This window comes from Perna viridis, chromosome 9, assembly GCF_037379345.1.
Source record: "Perna viridis isolate PV_CMFRI_1.1 ecotype Kerala chromosome 9, ASM3737934v1, whole genome shotgun sequence".
Classification (NCBI taxonomy): domain Eukaryota; kingdom Metazoa; phylum Mollusca; class Bivalvia; order Mytilida; family Mytilidae; genus Perna; species Perna viridis.
The window spans coordinates 32,717,707-32,741,830 of record NC_142453.1 but is presented as its reverse complement, the minus strand read 5'-3'; the positions used below and the strand labels follow the sequence as shown (position 1 = coordinate 32,741,830).

Below are 24,124 nucleotides of genomic sequence, written 5' to 3'. Positions count from 1 at the left end.
CGAACTTGGTCCAGAACTATAATTTCTTGTTTATTTCCGGTCGTGGGAAATGCAAACTTTGCAATAAGTCCTTTTTATCATTATTTTTTAGATAAACTGCATTGTGTTTAATCTCACGAATGCCTGAAATCAAAGTTCAACATGTTGTATCATGTAGCAGTGCTGACAAGGTATTGACGTTATAGATATACCTTGTGCCAGTTGTGGAGTTGAAGTCCCAATTTCTCACTGACCTCAACTTCAATCTCAAGCTCAGAGTCAAACCATGCAACCCTCCTCCTTGAATGCTCCTTTTCATTTCAGTATTGATTTTTCAGGTTTAAGTCAGAATGACGTGTCATACAATAGGTTTGATTTTTTGTTGTAATAATATGGGGTAGGCATTGCCTAAAATGGCTAAATCAGTGAGTACCGTGAGCTTTACCATACATGAACAGTCTATGGGAGACTCGTAAAAAATAATAAGGGATATTACAAAGAGGGGGTGACCCGGTTGAAAATTTTTGTATCGTAAGTGCAATATTTTCATTTATATTTTAGCAACAAGTAACATCAATGTTTCTATTTGAAAATCTGTCTTGTTAATTAATGGGGGAGTTTTTTTAAATAAATGAATAACTTGAACAATTCCTCCCCAAAATTCCAACCCCATACCCCCCTTTCCCCTCAATCTCCAAATGGTCAATAACTTTACAGCAACTCACAATACTTTACATTTTTTATCCCTTCAGAGCATCTCTAGCAACATCCATTTCAGTTTTGGCATGTCAGATCAATCTGTACAGATACCAGAAATATTACAGTTTTCCATGGATGGTGGGGATATTTTACACTTATCATGTGACGTAAACAAAATTCAGACAACAGCTGGAAATTCCAAGAAAATGATTGCCTTTCCTATCTTAGAAAAGCTATGCTTCAAATTTGATAATATAATCGGAATTATATTTTTTTTCAAGGTGGGTTAGGTTCTTGACAACAGCAACAGTATAACAGCGGAGATACACATACATACATCCACGTGTTTTCCGAACTGGCCGCAGTTTTGAAAAACATAACATTCACTTCTTTAAATAAGTAAAACAAATTAAAATTAGAAAAAGACATGAAAACTATCAGATAAGATGAATTTATTTTTACTAAAACGTAATCTCAACCTATATATTTTTATTTGTTTGATTGAAAGAAATGATGAATTTTCTCCGTAAGGACAGTGTCACTTTTTGTTACTTCCAGGACATGACTTTTTTTTATTAGTATATTGGGGAACATTAAGGGAAATTTAGAAAGTACACGTAGTAACCGTAGAGCTCACACTGCTTCGTGGCGCTCGCTATAAACACATTTCAAACATGTTAAACAACTTGCATGTTTTGTTCACATTTTGTACAGTTTACATGGGAAATTGAACATGGTGAGTGGAGCAAAAAAGGTACTAGTTAGATATTCACCAGAAGTAATGTGCTTTTTGACACACCATCACGTACAAATGGTATGCTCATTGACATATCACATGTACAGTTTGATGTATAATTATCCACTCTAGTTCTTATGTGATGCTGAGGACCACCCTCTTTGAATCCCATTATTAAATTTCTATGTACAGTGTACTTATCAAGTGAATAAATATTCAAAACGCAATGTTTTTCTGTTCTAATTATGCAAATCTTACCTACTAGTAGTTCAAGTCATTTTTAATCCAAAATTAGGGTGATGATATGATTAAGCCAGTTGTTTTAGATAGTTAAAAATTTAAATAGTTTTGACATTATTCAAAGCCAAGTGATATACATGTATGCATTCAGGAAATTGATTACAGAAACTAACTATATATAGGTACAAATGTACAGGTTAGGTTTGTATGATAAACATAATTAGTACTTGGAAGTGAGATTTACAGCTCTGAACTCCATACAATGTACATGTTTATTTGTACGTGTACATTTGTACATGTATCAATGGCAAAATAATACATTGTATTGTTGAGTTATTCCGACTTACACCAGCTTCCTTTCTATTTATATTTGTATGAGCTTATTTTGCACAATTGTTTAATTAAAGGCTATAACATTAACTGCTTTTCAATGAAATAAGAATGACAATTAATTCCCTGTTATGCGTTTTCTACATTTGTGCATGTCTTAATTTGTCTTTCAGAACAGCCCTGCTGAAAATCTTCTAAAACAAGATGGATCCCATAAATGGAAAACTTCTGGACAACCTAAAAATGGAACTGTTGTTTTACAGGTAAAATCTTGCTGTGAAATGAATTGTTCACTGTTGTGATAATGTTGTAGTTTTTGTGATATCAAGGAATAATCATGTATTTGTGTTTAAAGTTTTAGATTTTTTATTGTTATGAAATTTGAATATATAAATGCACCAAAATAATTTGCATTAAGTTGAAATGTAAGGACTTCCATTAATAAGCAAATAAGGTCTTAAAGCACTCCCCATAGCAAAAGTTGTGAACTATTACCACTGTAGTCATTCACATGTGTACATGTTTTGGAGTTTCTGAGATATCAGTTTGAAGACCATTCTAAATGTTATGCCCTATACTTCATAATTCTTGCTTCATCTAACAGCAGTTTGTTGGAAGAATCCTCTTATCCATTTCAGTTTGAGAAGTCCAGTCAAATCCATTCAATTGACATTGGAAATGAGGGCTCAGCTTTTGTGGAGGTATTAGTTGGTAGAGAAACAGCCACTACAGATCAAGATTACAAGGTATTTCCTATTGAAAGCATTTGAATTTGTAAAATTAAGAATAATATCCCCTTTGTGGGATTTTCTATCATTTTAAAAAGGAGATGTAGTATACCAAAAGTTACTAAAGTGATTTAAGTAAAACTCAGTGTGGACAGATGTTCAACATTTTTTCTTTTTTGCAGATGATGCATTTAGCAAAATTTAGTATTTCTAGAAGTAAAAGTTATATCTTAGTAAATCATGATGATTATTTATTTGTCCTTAACTAAATGTTAAATGGAAGACATTGTCATGAAGAGATCAGCAGTGGGTATTGTTTCCATTGTTGAAAAGAAGATAATGATAACTCCGTTATTCAATTGCAAAATTGTCAGTACAGAAAGAAATAATAGACTAATTACATTTGACACTTTGTAACACTGGAAAATGATAAATTCCTAATTGGCCTTGTGTGTAATGTTAAGAGAAATATAGGAGTCTAGTAACCTCAGTTTGACTTGATTAAACTTTTATTTTTACTGAAATACTAATTTTTCAAAAGGCATCATCTGCTAAATATTAAAATAAATAATAATTGTCAACAGTAATAATAAGATTACAATATAACTCTGTGATGATAGTGGTACATGGACCCTGTATTAGATGTGTAAATCTCTTTGAAGGTATTATACCCTGATGAACACTTGACATAACTGTACTATATACTGTGGAAGTACTTTTATTTGTGGGTACCAGTTTTTGTGGTTTAGAGAAAAGTTGTCAGTCTGTGGATTTTTGAATTCATGGATTTGAAACTCTATCAGACAAATGGATGGAAAATTTCCTTTTTGTTGGGAACCAAATTTCATGGTTTACCAAACCTACAAAAACCATGAAAACTGGTGAAAATTGGTATTCCACAAATGATAATACTTTCACAGGAGTAATTAACATAGTATATGAATTGAAAATGAGTTAACAATTAGATCATGATGGTGCATAAGTAAAATGGTTATGTAGTATGGAAGAGGTAACCAGTTTACTATAAATGATAATTTTATTCCTTATACTTTTATGTAAGTTCTTAATATTCAGGATACAACGTCACACAAAACTCTTATGCTTTCAAGCCACATCTGTTTTAACATGTTTTTAGATTTGAACATAATAACAGCTTGCTTTATTTATGTAGGTTATTTTAGTGGCTTCATCTTTCATGACTCCTCTAGAAAGCAGAAATGGTACCAATAGAAACAGTGTACGGATGTTTGGACCAGATAAATTGTCTTCTGCTGTAACCAGTGAGAAGTGGGATAGAGTTAAGATTGTTTGCACACAACCATTTAATAAGGTGTGATATTAATACATGTACATAATAGGCCAAAGCCACACAAGATTGATAAAAAAGATTGCTCTTTTAAAAATAACTTACAGAAGTCAAATAAACAAACATGAAATGTAAGGAAATAATTGAAAAGTGTTGCTACAACTCTGTTTATAATTTTGCACCAATATTTATACCCCACGCAACAAAGTTGCGCAGGGTATAATGTTTTTGACCCGTTCGTCAGTCCATCTTCTGTTTTCCGGACTTATTTTCTAAATGGTTGCAGATATTGATATAATTTTTGGTATACAAGTTCACCATGATAAGTTACAGGTCAGGTTTAACTTTCACTTTGCTCCAATGATTTTTGTTGAAATTACGGGCCTTGAACTTAACAAAATTTGCAGGAATAACAGATTTTTTTCTAAACGCTTGCAGATATTGACATGATTTTTGGTATATAAATTCACCATGATAATTTACAGGTCAAGTGTTCGTTTTGTTCCACTATGATGATATTTACTTTGGATTAACTAAAACTCGAAGAAATCTCAGTCTGGAGTTTGAAACTACCATTCCTGTTCTGGTATATTGGTTAGAATTTAGTTAGAAAATAAAGGTCTACAGCCTAAAAAACACTCTTATTTCTTTTTTTATTGGGGTCCTTCTACATGTATTTCTCTTACAAACAAATTTACTTGAGTATCCAACATGGGGACGCATGGGGTATGTGAGTTTGCTCACTAAGGTTCTTTAATTGCATTTGAAATGAAAAAGACAAAATAAAAGGACATAGCTTTCATTAGTTTTTTTTTCTAGAAAATGTTAGAAAAACAGTGAGTTAATTATGACTGGTCATACTGTTTGTTCATACCCATAGTAACCTGAAATACAAAGTTTGTGGGCTACAAAACTGTATAGGAATCACCTTGTCTCTCTGTCCACAAATCCTGTAAATACAATTTCTCCTAAACCATTTAAGGGATGTAATAAAATGTTGTAGGAAGGTTTTGCGCCAAATGTAAATGTGCATGAAGGCACATGATTATTGTTGGAGGACTCAACTGGGAAATAATCCAACTTAAGTGGTTTACATGGTCTCACTAACCACTTCTGGGTCAAATGGCCACCTCTCTATGTAGTACCAAAAACACACTGAACCTAGACATATACATTGTAAGTGCATTATTTTTGTGTATTATGATTAAAAGTAGTCAAAATAAAGCTGAGAATGTGTACTTTAAAATCTTATATGTAATTGACTACAAAAGTGTATGAATATTGTTTACATATGTGAGTAATTTGCCTCCATGCTGTCAATTAGCAGAACAGGTTATAATGTGGATTTCAGTATTATTTATTCAAGTAAATTTTGTGAAGAATTTCTACAATCGTCGTACCATTAGCATAATGATTTTGGAAGCCTTATTTTCCAAGCTTTACAATGGTATGCAACTTTAAGAAATCATTTTTCCTGGGAATTCACAGTGAAACTTTGAAAATTACTTTTTGAACATGTAAAGTAATGGAAACGTTAGAAGTGGTTAGTGAGACCCATGTTTCATTTAACATTTACCTCCCTTTAAGTGAGGTATTTTGTTTGGGAGCTTGCTCACAAATACATGTAGTTCTCTTTGCAGACTTCTGACTATGGCATTTCATTTATAAAGTTCCATTCTACTCCTTCGGATGAGGACAAAGGCAAAGGGGAGGTAAAACATGTTTAAATTTTAGTTAAGATAAAATCAAAATATTATGCTTTACTATTACATCATTGCTGCTGTTAAAGGTGAAATGACACTTAAGAGTAAGTGGGATTTTTACTGGTGCAAGTTTGTAAGAATGATTATGAATGTCATGATGAATAATTTTCATCCATTTTCTCCTGTACAAGTCCTTTTAAAATTGCCTGATGCCTGTATAATTATGAAAAGTAATTATGAACTAAAAATATTCAATGTACTTTATTTTATGATTGTTTATTCTTTATTTATATGCCTTTTACACGAATAATAAAGCTAAAAACACATTAATATACTTGACTGGTATTGTTACCAACTGGTTTAAGGTATTAGAGTCAAACCTTAGTTATCTATATGATTGAATTATTCCTACATGTATGTAGAATTAACCTGTATGCATGTATGCTTTCTCTTGGAAAGTCAATTAACTCAAGTTTGATAGTACTTTGTATATTTGAGTGATTTTTTCATATCTAAATATATTTAAAGGGAATGAAGAAACTTGGTGCCTTTACCATCAAGCCTGAAACTGGAGATGACATATCTTCTGGTTCTTTGTTTGCAAAGAAAAAGACAGAACCAGTAGAAAAGCCAACACTAACTGGTTAGTGTTTGAACTGATTAATATTAGCAAAAGGGTAAAAGGGCATGGTGCTCTTACAGATGTTTTCTTGCCTTGATATTTATATGCCTGTTCTTTCCTTACCACCAAAGTTTGTGACATTTTTACTTTTCTCTTTGTGCATTCTGTCTGACTTTTATAAAATTTTGCCGTTCGTGCCTATTCTATAATATCTAATCATCATGGAATTTGCTTTATTTTACATTACAATATGATATCAATGTTTTTAATTTTTTCAGAAAAATGTATAGGGCATTATTTTTAGAGCAATTTATTTTTATGACATAAAAACTGCTTAATAATCAATATTTTGTGGCATAGTAAATTTTCAGATTTTTTTTTATACTGTATATTTTTTAGGAGCAGCAGCAGCCAGGGCTGCCTCACGACTTGCAGATGAGACCATGCCATCAGCTAAACCACAGACGCCTAAAACTGACAGACAGACAAAGGAAGAGATGCCTGTATGTTTATATTCAGAGACTATCTTTTTAAAAGATGTATATAATATAATTGTTGTGAAGATTTTAGACTATGAAATAATCCTTGTCATATTTCACGTTCAGATTTATTCTTATACTCCCTTGCATAATACTCACTTTGTTCCTTTATTTACATAGGGTTATGTATTTTACTTCTTATGTTTCTTGATTTATTTAGGGTCAACATAAAAGAAAACATACAGCTGATTCAGATGATGAACCATCTAGTTCAAGTACCAAAGTCCCATCATTGAAAAAACAGTCAACCAGTCTCAGTTCAACAGCATCTTCATACAAAAGTGAATTAACTCCACCACTGAAGAGAACAAAATGTAAGTAATATCATGTCCTATGTTTGGTTTGTAGTAACTGGTTTACTACAGACCAGGTATCAGATAAATCAGAACTAGAATTACTGAAAGTTGTATAGTGTATACCCTTTAATGGAAAACAAGCCAGCAGCCCTTTTCACAAAAAACCGTAAGAGTAAAATTAGTCGTAAGTTGTGACGTCACAATACTTAACTCTATTACGACATCATAACTTACAACTAATTTTACACTTACGATTATTTGTGAAAAGGACCACTGGATTTTGTCATTTCTAATCATTGTCATTGTATATTGACTTAATTCCTGGTTTTGTCAATATTGCACTATTTGTTGGTTTTGTAAAATCATTTCTGATACAAGGTGCATATATTTGTGTTTTTATGGTTTGATTAAAGCTCAGATTTATTAGGGAGGTCATTGAAGTCCTGCCTCAGATTTATTAGGGAGGTCAGTAAAGTCCTGCCTCAGATTTATTAGGGAGGTCAGTGAAGTCCTGCCACAGATTTATTCGGGAGGTCAGTGAGGTCCTGCCTCAGATTTATTAGGGAGGTCAGTGAAGTCCTGCATATGATTTATTAGGGAGGTCAGTGAAGTCCTGCATATGATTTATTAGGGAGGTCAGTGAAGTCCTGCCTCAGATTTATTAGGGAGGTCAGTGAAGTCCTTCCACAGATTTATTAGGGAGGTCAGTGAAGTCCTGCATATGTAGATGCTCTGAAATATGAATAGCTCAAAATCAAAAATGAGGCTTGCAGTTGAAAGTTAAAGGCAGAAGTACATCGTGTGTTACAAAGAATCACATATTCCTGTGGTTCACGATATCAGTAATATAACAACGTAGTGGTGCATGATCAACAGAGTAAAAGCTTATTTGAGTAAAATAGCTCCATCCCTCAAAGTCTAAAATCTTATTAATTAGTAGAATGTAAATTGATACATGAAAATTAGATTGCACTTATAATATAATTTACAAATTAAAAGTTCTGCATACATTGTACTAACATTTTTTTAGACCACAGAAATTGTTACACAAGAATAAGATATTCTTACTAGAATGACCCATTTATTCACATATTAAAACTTCTGATTGTTTTGACTTTTATTTACCTTCAGTGATATTTATTGTCATCTTTTCTTGTATGAACAGCTGAGCCACCCAAAGAGTCCCCAGTGAAAACCTTTGGAAGGATCATGGAAGGTATTGTGTTTGCCATGAGTGGGTACCAGAATCCTTACCGTGCTGAGTTACGACAGAAGGCTATCGATATGGGGGCTGTGTATAAACCAGATTGGGGAAAAGGCTGCACTCATCTTATGTATGTACATGTATGACATCATTATTGTGGATATGTTTACACTAGATTGGGAAGGGTTGTGCTCATCTCATATATGTATGCCAACAATATAGGGGCCAGTCAAAAATTTATTTTGTAATAACTAAAGGGTCTGTGTATACACAAGAGTTAGGGAAAGGCTGCACTCATCTGATGTATGCATTTTATAAACTGGTTTTAGCTTATAATGTGCAGCCTAGTAAGTTAAAGGACATGATGTATTTGAACTTGGCATCAATATTGTATATTTGAGCTTAATAGAAAGTAAAAATTTGTCTTACTGAGTACTTGTTACATGAAAATGAAACGAAAATTGCACTTCGTTAGGTTTAAAGTAAACCTTTTTGAGATATCAGATCTTAGAAATATGGCTGCTGTATTTTTATGTTATAATATTCCATGAAATATTTTTAGTATCAAGAATTCTCCTATAGATGTAAGATAATACTTTGTGATTCGTAATTAATTGAAAAATGTTTAAGTCTAGAACTGGCCCAAGCTCCACAAAAGTAAAAAAATACTTAAGTCTGAGAATATTCTTAACTTCCATGGTAAATCCAATAAACTTCTTTTAAATTGATAACGTCTCAACCAGTTAAGACTTTTCTCAGACTTCAGTAATTTTTCAAGTTTTGTGGCACTGGCGCCTCGACTTCATGTATCAGAGCTTGTTTTATTTTCTTTTCATTAGATGTGCATTTTCTAATACACCAAAGTACAACCAAGTGAAGGGGAAGGGAAAAATTGTCAAGAAAGATTGGATACTTCAGAGTCATAAACAGAAAAAATTGTTACCATGGAGAAAGTAAGTTCCATTGCTACTTTGTTTTACTATAGACCACCTAATGCTTATTGTAGCTCTATTTGAGAGAACGAAGATTTGTTTCTTTATAGAAAAGCTAGATAGGCAGATATGCCACTCATGAGAATCATATGATTTGCATCATATGATTATTATATTCTTCTGTATATTATGCACATCAGTGTATACCGTGTACCCCCTTTTTGGCAAGGGAGATCAATGAAAAAAGTTAGTTTCCATGTATAACATGCACTGGGAAGCGAGGAAAAATCACCAGCAGAAGACCATATTGAGATGAAAGAATCCTGGTAAATTCCCTGAAATATGTATCCTTTCATCATTAATCTTTTAAATAAAAGTATTTTTTATGTTCCCATACGTTTGCAAGATATTTATTGATTAAGATACAACGATGTATTGGATCCATTCAACAAGTCGGCTAAAATGTTTACTTTTTCTGTTAGTATGCAAGTCAGGTATTTCACTTACAGTGTGGTGTTAAGTCAGACCGTTTATTAAAAAAAAAGATGTTTTAATTTGCCAAGCTTATGGATTGTTTTTTTGATATCTGAAAACAGTTAATCAAGTGGATTTAAGGATTAGTGACAATTGTTTTCACCTTTTAAATTGATCTTTTGTTATTTGATACTTAAATGACAATGGGCCTGAGGACAGGTTGACACTCCCTTTATTGTGTATTTAATGCTCCACTGCACACAGGTGAAGTTTATAATTACAGCGGCGTGTTTTGAGAGAAAAATAAGAAGCAAATCGTGGTTTTTTGTACAAATTATGAAATGATAGATAAAACAGCTATTAGATAGCAGTAAAACTTTATTTGTTTATTTCACATAAAACTGTTCTCAGAAATACAAAATGGCTTGATGTTTTCTTTTGTTGACGACTTCGGTTCTGATTCCCAAAAATTATGTCTGCAGAAAAATATTTAGAAACTCATTGTTTTGGTATATACCGCACATCCCCCTCCTTGAACAAAGAAAAAGTGAAAAAAAAAAGGGTGCGCCATACACAGAAGAATTCGGTATGATATAAATCACAATATGATAATCATATATTTCAGTTTATATATGATTATCATATGAGGTACATTTGGCTGTGTAATTGTGAGGAAGTGTGTGAAAATAATGCAAAGTTTAAGCACTTTAAGTGAGATTATAATATGTGCACTTCCTTTTTATCAAATCCATTAATTGTCAGTTTGAAAATTGTAAAATTGATGTGAAAGGTATTTTTGATTGGTCATTGCTCTTCTCTTTTTTATATGCCCATCTTTTGAGGAACATCTAAAGTTACTTGTGTATTTTGCTGTCCATCTGTCTATTTGTCAAACAATAAATAATGAATAATTTAGTTGATTTTTATAATTATTTTAACTTTTAATGCAAGGAACACCTTTTTCTGAGTTTTATTTCTGGAAGATTTATTACTTACAGTTTTAGACTTGGTGATGCAGGGTCTCCTGATGAGAGTTCTGATACCGAGGATGACCTTCCTAAATCACCACCTAAAAAAAGACCATCTAAAACAAAAGGTGAGGTCTTTTCTGTTCATATATTGCCATTTTTTTAGTCCACTTAGGCTAAAGGTCCATGCTTGATACTACTATCAGTTACATTTAATACTTTATGTCCATTGTCATATTTTGAAATACTTTTTTATGAACTTTCCAATCTAAAATTACATGCATTGACTGTATGGAAAAATTGATAGATATAATTTTAATTAGATTGGAAACAGAATTAGTACAACAAGGGTTGTGTTAATCAAACAGATACATGTACTTCTATGGCTATAAATAATATAGGTGCTGTTAAATAGAATTTTGTCAGATAATTAAATGTTTAGTACATGTATGTCATCACTTATTATTTCTGCCAGTAGTTAATTGAGTAATTTATATATATACTTATCAATGTGAATCTCTGTCATATACTTGTTAAAATTAATTATTCATCTTGAGATGATTATTGAAATAGAATATATATTCTTATTTTGAGATTCTCCTCCAATGAAGAAACCTCCAGTTAAACCAAAGAGAGGTATGTTTACACTTTTTTCTTTTCAACTTTGCTTTTAAAAAATTTCAAATATGTATACATTTACCAATTATACAGGTCAAAATTAACTGATTAAGTACTTCTCTGTCTCAGAATCAGGCAAAATGTTTATAAGGTGTGGCACATGAAGAAAAAGTACACAGATATTTTATTGCATAATCCAAGTATTTATACCTCATAACCTCAAGATATTACTGTCAAAGTATTTGAAAAGTTTGCCTTTTTAAGATATTTATAGGTCAAATTTAGTTGAAATGTACTGTGGAAAAATGGCAGGAAAATTTTCCCGAACTTTTTCCTTATATAAGCAGTCACTGATGCTTCAGGATAAATTTAAATAGCTGTTCAGTTGTTTTCTAGATGTGTTGAATGTATTTGAGGCAAAAAGGACCAAATTGAGAAATATGATGTGCCACCCATTGCCTGATTCTTACACAGAATGGTACTTAAAGTATCGCCTCACAAATATCAGTTTGCCTGATTGTGTTTGATTTTATTTGTGCATATTGATGCTATTTTTTAACCATCAATATAAAGAGCACGCTACAGCAGAGCATCATGTGAAAATCACAGACCTTTAAATTTTTATCATGCACATCAAACATATCTGATTTCTAAAAATTGCAATGTTACCATGTTGAATAAGCTTTATTTTACTATGCTAGTAAAAGTTAGTCACAGCAGTAACAATTCAATTGTTCCATTGGGGAACTTGGTATGAATTGTAAGTAAATAGAATGATGGGGGAAAAGTGAGTTATTTCCCTTAAATGATGAAATTGCAATGAATTTCATTTTTTTTTTTCATAATTTATGCATCAAATTACTTACAAATTTTTTTTAGTACTTTTCATCTCATCAAACAGATGAAAATCTCATGCAACATGGCCCTATCCTTAATGTTGTAGTCAAATTATCACATTGATATATATTGACTATTTGTTATGTATTGTAGATATGTCAGATTCTGGCGATGATACAGATGATGAAATCAGAAGGTAGTTATCATGAAAAATTTATTTATGGTGATGTTTTCCCATGTTTTACAGGTTGTGAATTTATGTGATCATTACAGGTAATTTACAGGTTGTAAATTTATGTGATCCTTACGGGTAATTTACAGGTTGTAAATTTATGTGATCCTTACAGGTAATATACAGGTAAATTTATGTGATCCTTATGGGTAATTTCTTTGTTTTGGATATTGATTTGTACATTTATTTGGACATGTGTATTATTTTTATGTGAAGAATTGAAGATATCATGCATGAAGTAAAATTTTCTTAGTAAATACATGTTTGATGAATGGATTATGTAAATATTGGATCCTTTCTGTGATTTTTAATACATATACACGTATTAGGAGGCACAATCTAAAACAATTCCTTATATAGAGCTACATGTGTCATATAAAAAATTTAAAAAACTTGTCAATATTTAATAAACTTGTTGAAATTCATATTTCTTACTCTATTGTATGTTAATTCTACTTGGTTATATACTTATCTAACTACCTAATTTATCTACAAGGTTTTCATGATTAAGATAAAAGTTCAGTTGTACAAATCTTGATTAAATAGTTGGAATAGCCTCTGTGTGTACTCTATGGATAGCTTAATGTCCAGATAAATCCAAGTTTGTTCCCTACTAGTCTAATGTGTGTACTCTATGGGTAGCTTAATGTCCAGATAAATCCAAGTTTGTTCCCTACTAGTCTAATGTGTGTACTATATGGGTAGCTTAATGTCCAGATAAATCCAAGTTTGTTCCCTACTAGTCTAATGTGTGTACTCTATGGATAGCTTAATGTCCAGATAAATCCAAGTTTGTTCCCTACTAGTCTAATGTGTGTACTATATGGGTAGCTTAATGTCCAGATAAATCCAAGTTTGTTCCCTACTTCCGTTTGTACTCTATGGATAGCTTAATGTCCAGATAAATCCAAGTTTGTTCCCTACTTCTGTGTGTACTCTATGGATAGCTTAATGTCCAGATAAATCCAAGTTTGTTCCCTACTAGTCTAATGTGTGTACTCTATGGATAGCTTAATGTCCAGATAAATCCAAGTTTGTTCCCTACTAGTCTAATGTGTGTACTTTATGGGTAGCTTAATGTCCAGATAAATCCAAGTTTGTTCCCTACTAGTCTAATGTGTGTACTCTATGGATAGCTTAATGTCCAGATAAATCCAAGTTTGTTCCCTACTAGTCTAATGTGTGTACTCTGTGGATAGCTTAATGTCCAGATAAATCCAAGTTTGTTCCCTACTTCTGTGTGTACTCTATGGGTAGCTTAATGTCCAGATAAATCCAAGTTTGTTCCCTACTAGTCTAATGTGTGTACTCTATGGATAGCTTAATGTCCAGATAAATCCAAGTTTGTTCCCTACTAGTCTAATGTGTGTACTCTATGGATAGCTTAATGTCCAGATAAATCCAAGTTTGTTCCCTACTAGTCTAATGTGTGTACTCTATGGGTAGCTTAATGTCCAGATAAATCCAAGTTTGTTCCCTACTAGTCTAATGTGTGTACTTTATGGGTAGCTCAATGTCCAGATAAATCCAAGTTTGTTCCCTACTAGTCTAATGTGTGTACTCTATGGATAGCTCAATGTCCAGATAAATCCAAGTTTGTTCCCTACTTCTGTGTGTACTCTATGGGTAGCTTAATGTCCAGATAAATCCAAGTTTGTTCCCTACTAGTCTAATGTGTGTACTCTATGGATAGCTTAATGTCCAGATAAATCCAAGTTTGTTCCCTACTAGTCTAATGTGTGTACTCTATGGGTAGCTTAATGTCCAGATAAATCCAAGTTTGTTCCCTACTTCTGTGTGTACTCTATGGATAGCTTAATGTCCAGATAAATCCAAGTTTGTTCCCTACTAGTCTAATGTGTGTACTCTATGGGTAGCTTAATGTCCAGATAAATCCAAGTTTGTTCCCTACTTCTGTGTGTACTCTATGGATAGCTTAATGTCCAGATAAATCCAAGTTTGTTCCCTACTAGTCTAATGTGTGTACTCTATGGATAGCTTAATGTCCAGATAAATCCAAGTTTGTTCCCTACTAGTCTAATGTGTGTACTCTATGGGTAGCTTAATGTCCAGATAAATCCAAGTTTGTTCCCTACTAGTCTAATGTGTGTACTCTATGGATAGCTTAATGTCCAGATAAATCCAAGTTTTTTCCCTACTAGTCTAATGTGTGTACTCTATGGATAGCTTAATGTCCAGATAAATCCAAGTTTGTTCCCTACTAGTCTAATGTGTGTACTCTATGAGTAGCTTAATGTCCAGATAAATCCAAGTTTGTTCCCTACTTCTGTGTGTACTTTATGGGTAGCTTAATGTCCAGATAAATCCAAGTTTGTTCCCTACTAGTCTAATGTGTGTACTCTATGGATAGCTTAATGTCCAGATAAATCCAAGTTTGTTCCCTACTAGTCTAATGTGTGTACTCTATGGGTAGCTTAATGTCCAGATAAATCCAAGTTTGTTCCCTACTTCTGTGTGTACTCTATGGATAGCTTAATGTCCAGATAAATCCAAGTTTGTTCCCTACTTCTGTGTGTACTCTATGGATAGCTTAATGTCCAGATAAATCCAAGTTTGTTCCCTACTAGTCTAATGTGTGTACTCTATGGATAGCTTAATGTCCAGATAAATCCAAGTTTGTTCCCTACTAGTCTAATGTGTGTACTCTATGGGTAGCTTAATGTCCAGATAAATCCAAGTTTGTTCCCTACTAGTCTAATGTGTGTACTCTATGGATAGCTTAATGTCCAGATAAATCCAAGTTTGTTCCCTACTAGTCTAATGTGTGTACTCTATGGATAGCTTAATGTCCAGATAAATCCAAGTTTGTTCCCTACTAGTCTAATGTGTGTACTTTATGGGTAGCTTAATGTCCAGATAAATCCAAGTTTGTTCCCTACTAGTCTAATGTGTGTACTCTATGGGTAGCTTAATGTCCAGATAAATCCGAGTTTGTTCCCTACTTCTGTGTGTACTCTATGGATAGCTTAATGTCCAGATAAATCCAAGTTTGTTCCCTACTTCTGTGTGTACTCTATGGGTAGCTTAATGTCCAGATAAATCCAAGTTTGTTCCCTACTTCTGTGTGTACTCTATGGATAGCTTAATGTCCAGATAAATCCAAGTTTGTTCCCTACTAGTCTAATGTGTGTACTCTATGGGTAGCTTAATGTCCAGATAAATCCAAGTTTGTTCCCTACTTCTGTGTGTACTCTATGGATAGCTTAATGTCCAGATAAATCCAAGTTTGTTCCCTACTAGTCTAATGTGTGTACTCTATGGGTAGCTTAATGTCCAGATAAATCCAAGTTTGTTCCCTACTAGTCTAATATGTGTACTCTATGGATAGCTTAATGTCCAGATAAGTCCAAGTTTGTTCCCTACTAGTCTAATGTGTGTACTCTATGGGTAGCTTAATGTCCAGATAAATCCAAGTTTGTTCCCTACTTCTGTGTGTACTCTATGGATAGCTTAATGTCCAGATAAATCCAAGTTTGTTCCCTACTTCTGTGTGTACTCTATGGATAGCTTAATGTCCAGATAAATCCAAGTTTGTTCCCTACTAGTCTAATGTGTGTACTCTATGGGTAGCTTAATGTCCAGATAAATCCAAGTTTGTTCCCTACTTCTGTGTGTACTCTATGGATAGCTTAATGTCCAGATAAATCCAGGTTTGTTCCCTACTAGTCTAATGTGTGTACTCTATGGATAGCTTAATGTCCAGATAAATCCAAGTTTGTTCCCTACTAGTCTAATGTGTGTACTCTATGGATAGCTTATTGTCCAGATAAATCCAAGTTTGTTCCCTACTAGTCTAATGTGTGTACTCTATGGGTAGCTGAATGTCCAGATAAATCCAAGTTTGTTCCCTACTAGTCTAATGTGTGTACTCTATGGATAGCTTAATGTCCAGATAAATCCAAGTTTGTTCCCTACTTCTGTGTGTACTCTATGGATAGCTTAATGTCCAGATAAATCCAAGTTTGTTCCCTACTAGTCTAATGTGTGTACTCTATGGATAGCTTAATGTCCAGATAAATCCAAGTTTGTTCCCTACTAGTCTAATGTGTGTACTCTATGAGTAGCTTAATGTCCAGATAAATCCAAGTTTGTTCCCTACTTCTGTGTGTACTCTATGGGTAGCTTAATGTCCAGATAAATCCAAGTTTGTTCCCTACTAGTCTAATGTGTGTACTCTATGGATAGCTTAATGTCCAGATAAATCCAAGTTTGTTCCCTACTAGTCTAATGTGTGTACTCTATGGGTAGCTGAATGTCCAGATAAATCCAAGTTTGTTCCCTACTAGTCTAATGTGTGTACTCTATGGATAGCTTAATGTCCAGATAAATCCAAGTTTGTTCCCTACTAGTCTAATGTGTGTACTCTATGGATAGCTTAATGTCCAGATAAATCCAAGTTTGTTCCCTACTAGTCTAATGTGTGTACTCTATGGATAGCTTAATGTCCAGATAAATCCAAGTTTGTTCCCTACTAGTCTAATGTGTGTACTCTATGGGTAGCTTAATGTCCAGATAAATCCAAGTTTGTTCCCTATTTCTATGTGTACTCTATGGATAGCTTAATGTCCAGATAAATCCAAGTTTGTTCCCTACTTCTGTGTGTACTCTATGGATAGCTTAATGTCCAGATAAATCCAAGTTTGTTCCCTACTAGTCTAATGTGTGTACTCTATGGATAGCTTAATGTCCAGATAAATCCAAGTTTGTTCCCTACTAGTCTAATGTGTGTACTCTATGGGTAGCTTAATGTCCAGATAAATCCAAGTTTGTTCCCTACTAGTCTAATGTGTGTACTCTATGGATAGCTTAATGTCCAGATAAATCCAAGTTTGTTCCCTACTTCTGTGTGTACTCTATGGATAGCTTAATGTCCAGATAAATCCAAGTTTGTTCCCTACTAGTCTAATGTGTGTACTTTATGGGTAGCTTAATGTCCAGATAAATCCAAGTTTGTTCCCTACTAGTCTAATGTGTGTACTCTATGGGTAGCTTAATGTCCAGATAAATCCGAGTTTGTTCCCTACTTCTGTGTGTACTCTATGGATAGCTTAATGTCCAGATAAATCCAAGTTTGTTCCCTACTAGTCTAATGTGTGTACTCTATGGGTAGCTGAATGTCCAGATAAATCCAAGTTTGTTCCCTACTTCTGTGTGTACTCTATGGATAGCTTAATGTCCAGATAAATCCAAGTTTGTTCCCTACTAGTCTAATGTGTGTACTCTATGGATAGCTTAATGTCCAGATAAATCCAAGTTTGTTCCCTACTAGTCTAATGTGTGTACTCTATGGGTAGCTTAATGTCCAGATAAATCCAAGTTTGTTCCCTACTAGTCTAATATGTGTACTCTATGGATAGCTTAATGTCCAGATAAGTCCAAGTTTGTTCCCTACTAGTCTAATGTGTGTACTCTATGGGTAGCTTAATGTCCAGATAAATCCAAGTTTGTTCCCTACTTCTGTGTGTACTCTATGGATAGCTTAATGTCCAGATAAATCCAAGTTTGTTCCCTACTTCTGTGTGTACTCTATGGATAGCTTAATGTCCAGATAAATCCAAGTTTGTTCCCTACTAGTCTAATGTGTGTACTCTATGGGTAGCTTAATGTCCAGATAAATCCAAGTTTGTTCCCTACTTCTGTGTGTACTCTATGGATAGCTTAATGTCCAGATAAATCCAAGTTTGTTCCCTACTAGTCTAATGTGTGTACTCTATGGATAGCTTAATGTCCAGATAAATCCAAGTTTGTTCCCTACTAGTCTAATGTGTGTACTCTATGGGTAGCTTAATGTCCAGATAAATCCAAGTTTGTTCCCTACTAGTCTAATGTGTGTACTCTATGGATAGCTTAATGTCCAGATAAATCCAAGTTTGTTCCCTACTTCTGTGTGTACTCTATGGATAGCTTAATGTCCAGATAAATCCAAGTTTGTTCCCTACTAGTCTAATGTGTGTACTCTATGGATAGCTTAATGTCCAGATAAATCCAAGTTTGTTCCCTACTAGTCTAATGTGTGTACTCTATGGATAGCTTAATGTCCAGATAAATCCAAGTTTGTTCCCTACTTCTGTGTGTACTCTATGGGTAGCTTAATGTCCAGATAAATCCAAGTTTGTTCCCTACTAGTCTAATGTGTGTACTCTATGGATAGCTTAATGTCCAGATAAATCCAAGTTTGTTCCCTACTAGTCTAATGTGTGTACTCTATGGGTAGCTGAATGTCCAGATAAATCCAAGTTTGTTCCCTACTTCTGTGTGTACTCTATGGATAGCTTAATGTCCAGATAAATCCAAGTTTGTTCCCTACTTCTGTGTGTACTCTATGGATAGCTTAATGTCCAGATAAATCCAAGTTTGTTCCCTACTAGTCTAATGTGTGTACTCTATGGATAGCTTAATGTCCAGATAAATCCAAGTTTGTTCCCTACTAGTCTAATGTGTGTACTCTATGGATAGCTTAATGTCCAGATAAATCCAAGTTTGTTCCCTACTAGTCTAATGTGTGTACTCTATGGGTAGCTTAATGTCCAGATAAATCCAAGTTTGTTCCCTACTAGTCTAATGTGTGTACTCTATGGATAGCTTAATGTCCAGATAAATCCAAGTTTGTTCCCTACTTCTGTGTGTACTCTATGGATAGCTTAATGTCCAGATAAATCCAAGTTTGTTCCCTACTAGTCTAATGTGTGTACTCTATGAGTAGCTTAATGTCCAGATAAATCCAAGTTTGTTCCCTACTTCTGTGTGTACTCTATGGATAGCTTAATGTCCAGATAAATCCAAGTTTGTTCCCCACTAGTCTAATGTTGTGGTGCAATCTGAGAAGGACGGAGAAAGGTTAGATATTCTTTTGTGTTGCATGATTGGTTCTATTGGTATCGTCCATTTGGTGTTCCCTACCTTGTCATATCCAAAGATTTCCCCTCATTCTTACCTTTGGTGTTCCCTACCTTGTCCTATCCAAGGATATCCTCTCATTCTTACCTTTGGTATTGAAATTTCATTTTTAAATAAATAATGACTGATTGTTTTAATACATTTTAGAATAAAAACAAAGATGAGTGATGACAAGCCTGTAACTTCCAAGGTAGCTGAAGATGATGACATGTACGATGCATCGACTGATGAAGATGTTCCCACATCTACAAAGGCTGGGAGTTCCCCTGTGAAGAATGGTGGTAGTTTTTCTACAAAGAAAGAAAGTTCTCCAGTAAAGAATGGGACTGCTGATGATGGGTCAGATTCTGGCTTCCCAGAACTGCCAGATTTCTTTAGAAATAAGCACTTCATGCTGTATGGAGATTTCAATGATGCATCGAAACGAAGCATGATGCGGTACATCACTGCATATGATGGGTATGTGTTGCCATTTTTCCATTGTATGAAATAAGCGGTAGTATAGGCATAAAGATTTCAAGTTATAAAACCTTAAGTGTTGTGTAATAAATGTGAACCAAAACAATTTTTAGTACCCAATAGACAAGTTGTTTGAGGATTTGTTTTGTTACAACCCTGGTAATGATTAAGATTTAGATGTTTGGCAGTGTCCTAGCTAGGGCAAAATGGAGGGGCGCTGAGCCCCATCCCTGTCACACCCACGCCCCTCTGCCCCTATTGAGTACCCCTTTAGTGCCCATTTACAATTATCTGAATGGCCCTTTAAGATTTCCACTCTTGTTAATAAATTACCCCAAGCCAATTAAGAAGTGTCACCTTCATGAACTTCATCCTGTCATAATTAACCCTCAGGTAAACCTCAGGTAATTATCGGTGATCAAACAGCTGACCAGGGTTATCCGATAATGATTGACAAGTAGAAAATGAATCGTGGCTGGATCTATAACAATTTTATGGACAGCCAATCATTGGTTAATACATGTAATTAATTTCTACTGCACAACTAATTTAACAAATATTTTCAAGTTAACAGGTCTAAATTTTGTAGAACTACCGGTGTAAACAATTGCATGTTGCACATGTTTGTTTATTTAGGATGTCAGTTACCTCCCTTATAATATCAATATTTTAAAAATTGTAAAAAATTTTCTATATCTTCAACAGTGAAGGACATTTTTCTTAAGTTGTAATTGCAATACGTAAAGGAAATAATTTTTTTTTACTTACATAAGGTTTGATATTCATTTGAAGCAATATTGAATACTTGTAACATTTCATGCAACATTTCTCCTCATAGTATGTCATAAATGTAAAGAATCACTTGCCCTTATCACCTCCAGTAGTTGACTTGCTGCTTCACTGCAAGAACAATGACATTATGTGTTCATACAACAATTGATTAAATCAAAATAGATTTCCTTTTTCATAGGGGATCTGAAGGCTTCAGTAATACATTTGCAACTGAATCACCTTTATATATAACTGTTAAATTTGTAAAAGAAAGGTCTTTCAATACAATAAGGGTGTCATGCATATATTAATCATGCAGTCAAATTTACTCAGTTTGCAAGTTATGATGTGACCTTCATTTTAAAATGTTGGCAGGTAAGCAGTAAGAATACAAATTACTGACTTAACACGAGCATACAAAATCAATATCCCTTTTTTGTTGAAAAAAAAAAAACATGCTACACATTAAAGTGCCCTCTTCCCTGCGCCCCTCTATTTTCAAATCCTGGCTAGAATACTGTTTGGTAATACATATAGGTTTACAATTAAGATGATTTTCATTTAATAATGTATGAATTATTTTTTATGTACACATGAATTTGTATATCTTAAGCAGAAAATTGAACATTGGGAAGGTATGTTTGACAAACTAGCATGCAGATTTCACCTTTTAGATATTTTTGTTCATATTTGTTAAAAATTACTGACCCTTAAAGAAGCTGGATTGATAATTCTTGATTGTAATGCCATTTAAGCCAAACATAAGTTTCTTTATATCTATGTGTAGATCACAATTGGATACCATCAGAATGTTGTACTGGTACTTTTTTTTTCTGCCTATGAGAAACCTCATATATTGAAATAGATTCTCCTTCAGTGGTTTAAAATAAATTCTCCACTCCAGATGGTAAATTTAAGATTTTCAACATGCTAGCTTTGGTGGTGAGCATGTTAAAATCCTAATTTTTCCATAGAGAAATGGTATAGAAATAGTTTAAATGGAGAATGAGCTGCAAAAAGCTTAAAAAGTAATGTGCATTTTCAGTCACTTGCTCAGAATGGGAGAAATAAATTTTTAGAGTTGCTTATGATGCTTTATGAAGTTGGGAAGAATTTTATTAATGATTACTGTATCTTTGTTCTTTTACAGAGAATTAGAAGATTACATGTCAGATAAAGTGAACTTTGTTGTAACTAATTCTGACTGGGACCAGAATTTTGATGATGTAAGTACATGTACTGTTACCATGGTAACTATTTCTTGTTAAATTAGGTGCAAATGCATATCAAGTAGATAGATGATTTAGGGGAATTTTTTCAACACATCAATCCATTAACAGGAATCTTGTAGAAATCTTCTCCATATTCTACTTCGATAGGGATTTTAAAGAAAAGGTAGACAGAGGGCCATGTGCCATTTTGGTGTTAAAATTTTCAGCTTAGAATCTTATTGAAATCTTTGAATTAAGAATCCCCCTGAGAAAAAGGTGAATATTGCCCTTTTAAAATAACTGTCTCCAAAATAACTGCAAACTTTAAGCTCCTAATGATATGGTGGGTATTCTATAGAAGCAGTTTCATAATGTTGACACCTTGATATAATTTGAAAAAAAGGAAGTGGTGACAATAACAAAGACAATTCTGTACTTACCATATCAACTTTCACTAGTTTATAGATACCGTATAAAAATTGAAATGTTTTTTTTTTTATAACTGTTTTCGTTTCCTTTCAGGCCTTAGCAGACAATCCAAGTTTGATTTTTGTGAAGCCAATATGGGTAGCTAAATGTCATGATAAATCTAAGTTTGTTCCTTACCAGCCTCATGTTGTGGTGCCCTCTGAGGATGACTGAGAAAGATTAGAGAAATATTAGATATTCCAAGACTTTTAAAGATGAAGAATGATATTTCTATAATAATGGACAATTGCAATGCAGGATGAATATAGAATTTAGATTAAGCTTGAGTTCTTGAGGAAACCTTGCATTAGAAGTCTCATGTGTGCTTGCAATTTTAGGATTTAGTTTGCCAAACTCTCTCTTGGAAATATACAAGGTAGAATTTCCATTGTAGTATGTTGATGTAGTAAGGCTGTTATGGGACTGAAATCTGTGAAAAAGATTTTTTTATAATCAAGGTTGTAGACAAATTTCTTTTTGTGCTTGGATTTTGTGAGTGAATGATAACCAAGGAAAAGGTTTATACCAGTTCATGACTTTAGATTATATGATCATGTGTTATCATTATGGAAACATCTAGTAATCAGTGGTGGATTTCACAAAAAGTCATAAGTGTTAAATTGGTCGTATGTAATGATGTCATTATGACATCATGACGTATGATCGATTTTACACTTACAACTTTTTATGAAATCGATCATTGGTATGTATCTGTTGTAGAGTTGAATGGGAAATCGATCATTGGTAATTGTCTGTTGTAGAGTTGAATGGGAAATCAATCATTGGTATTTGTCTGTTGTAGAGTTGAATGGCAGCATTTGTTTTTGTTGTTGAACCACACTTTTGTATACTTTAACACTTTATGTTATATTTCATTGAAATCTTATTTAAATACTGTACCTTTAATTTTTATGGCAAATAAAAAGGAAACATGTACTTGTGTCAAGTAGTAATACTTACATATCTATAGCCTCTCTTTAGTATATACCATTTATATTTGAAGCAGAATAGTTTTTCATATTTTATCCCTTGTCCAAAAGAAGATGAACACGATTAGAATGAAAACTGTCCTAGCTGTGAGCATTTTCTTTTCAACATCATTGCCATGTACTTTTTTTTTCATTTAATATCTAGTCAATTTAGGTGCTTGAAAATGAATATCTTTGACTTCTGAAAGTGCCCGGATTTTGTTCTTTTCTGAGCATATTTTGTATGAAAGTACTCACAAGTAGAGAGTTTAAAAAAAAATTAAGCAAATTACCCGGGACCTTCTTTTCTGTACCTCAAAACTGGTTTCAGCAAAATACTAAAATAGTTCCACTAGAATACTAATATTTAAAATTCTTTATTGTAACAGCAAATTTAAGTTATTGGTTCTGAATTGGGCCTGAACTAGGCCAAAATTACACTACTCATTAGTTATGAAACTTCAGCATATAGGTTTATACTGTGGAGGAGCAACGTTCTTGGGTTTCCCGTTGGGGTCAAACCATGAATTGAAATTCCCCACAGATTTTAGAAATTTCAGTCAAAAACTGTGAAGCTCTAATTAAATCTACCATTTCAAAGGTCCATGAAATATTAAAATTTTGACAAACCATGAAATACATTTATCTCCAAAACTGTAAGGTTTCGACAAATTCTGATAGAGTAAAAGTTTTCAGAATATCTGTAGCCAAGTTTTCATGAAAATCTGATGACTCATGTTTGAGTTATTGCCCTTTGTGGACATTTTTTGTTATTTTTGAATATATTACCCTAAAAAATATTCTTCTTGGAAGCTTACAAGACAGAATTCAATGAAAGTTAGTATGATTATTCCTAATGGTATTCTGCACAAAATTGCCATTTGAA

The 24,124-nt window shown here is 33.4% G+C and overlaps 1 protein-coding gene across 1 annotated transcript; it reads left to right on the top strand.

Moving 5' to 3' along the window:
- Positions 1–32: 32 nt before the first annotated feature.
- LOC148607873 (DNA repair protein XRCC1-like) lies at positions 33–23,206 on the top strand. Its single transcript, XM_088545436.1, has 16 exons — positions 33–170; positions 2,158–2,247; positions 2,623–2,730; positions 3,884–4,042; positions 5,659–5,730; positions 6,250–6,364; positions 6,743–6,846; positions 7,043–7,196; positions 8,344–8,512; positions 9,222–9,335; positions 10,787–10,884; positions 11,351–11,392; positions 12,365–12,407; positions 19,509–19,820; positions 21,742–21,817; positions 22,325–23,206. Exons 1-16 carry the CDS (start codon positions 120–122, stop codon positions 22,442–22,444), a joined length of 1,827 nt encoding a protein of 608 aa, XP_088401562.1. The 5' UTR covers positions 33–119; the 3' UTR covers positions 22,445–23,206.
- Positions 23,207–24,124: the final 918 nt, after the last annotated feature.

What these genes read in the sequence shown, in the direction of transcription:
- LOC148607873 (XM_088545436.1), top strand. Translation starts at nt 120, where the DNA reads ATGCCTGAAATCAAAGTTCAACATGTTGTATCATGTAGCAGTGCTGAC. An exon ending in ATGGAACTGTTGTTTTACAG is followed by an intron (nt 2,248 to 2,622) that starts GTAAAATCTTGC and finishes TATCCATTTCAG; the next exon opens with TTTGAGAAGTCCAGTCAAAT. An exon ending in AAAGGCTGCACTCATCTTAT is followed by an intron (nt 8,513 to 9,221) that starts GTATGTACATGT and finishes TCTTTTCATTAG; the next exon opens with ATGTGCATTTTCTAATACAC.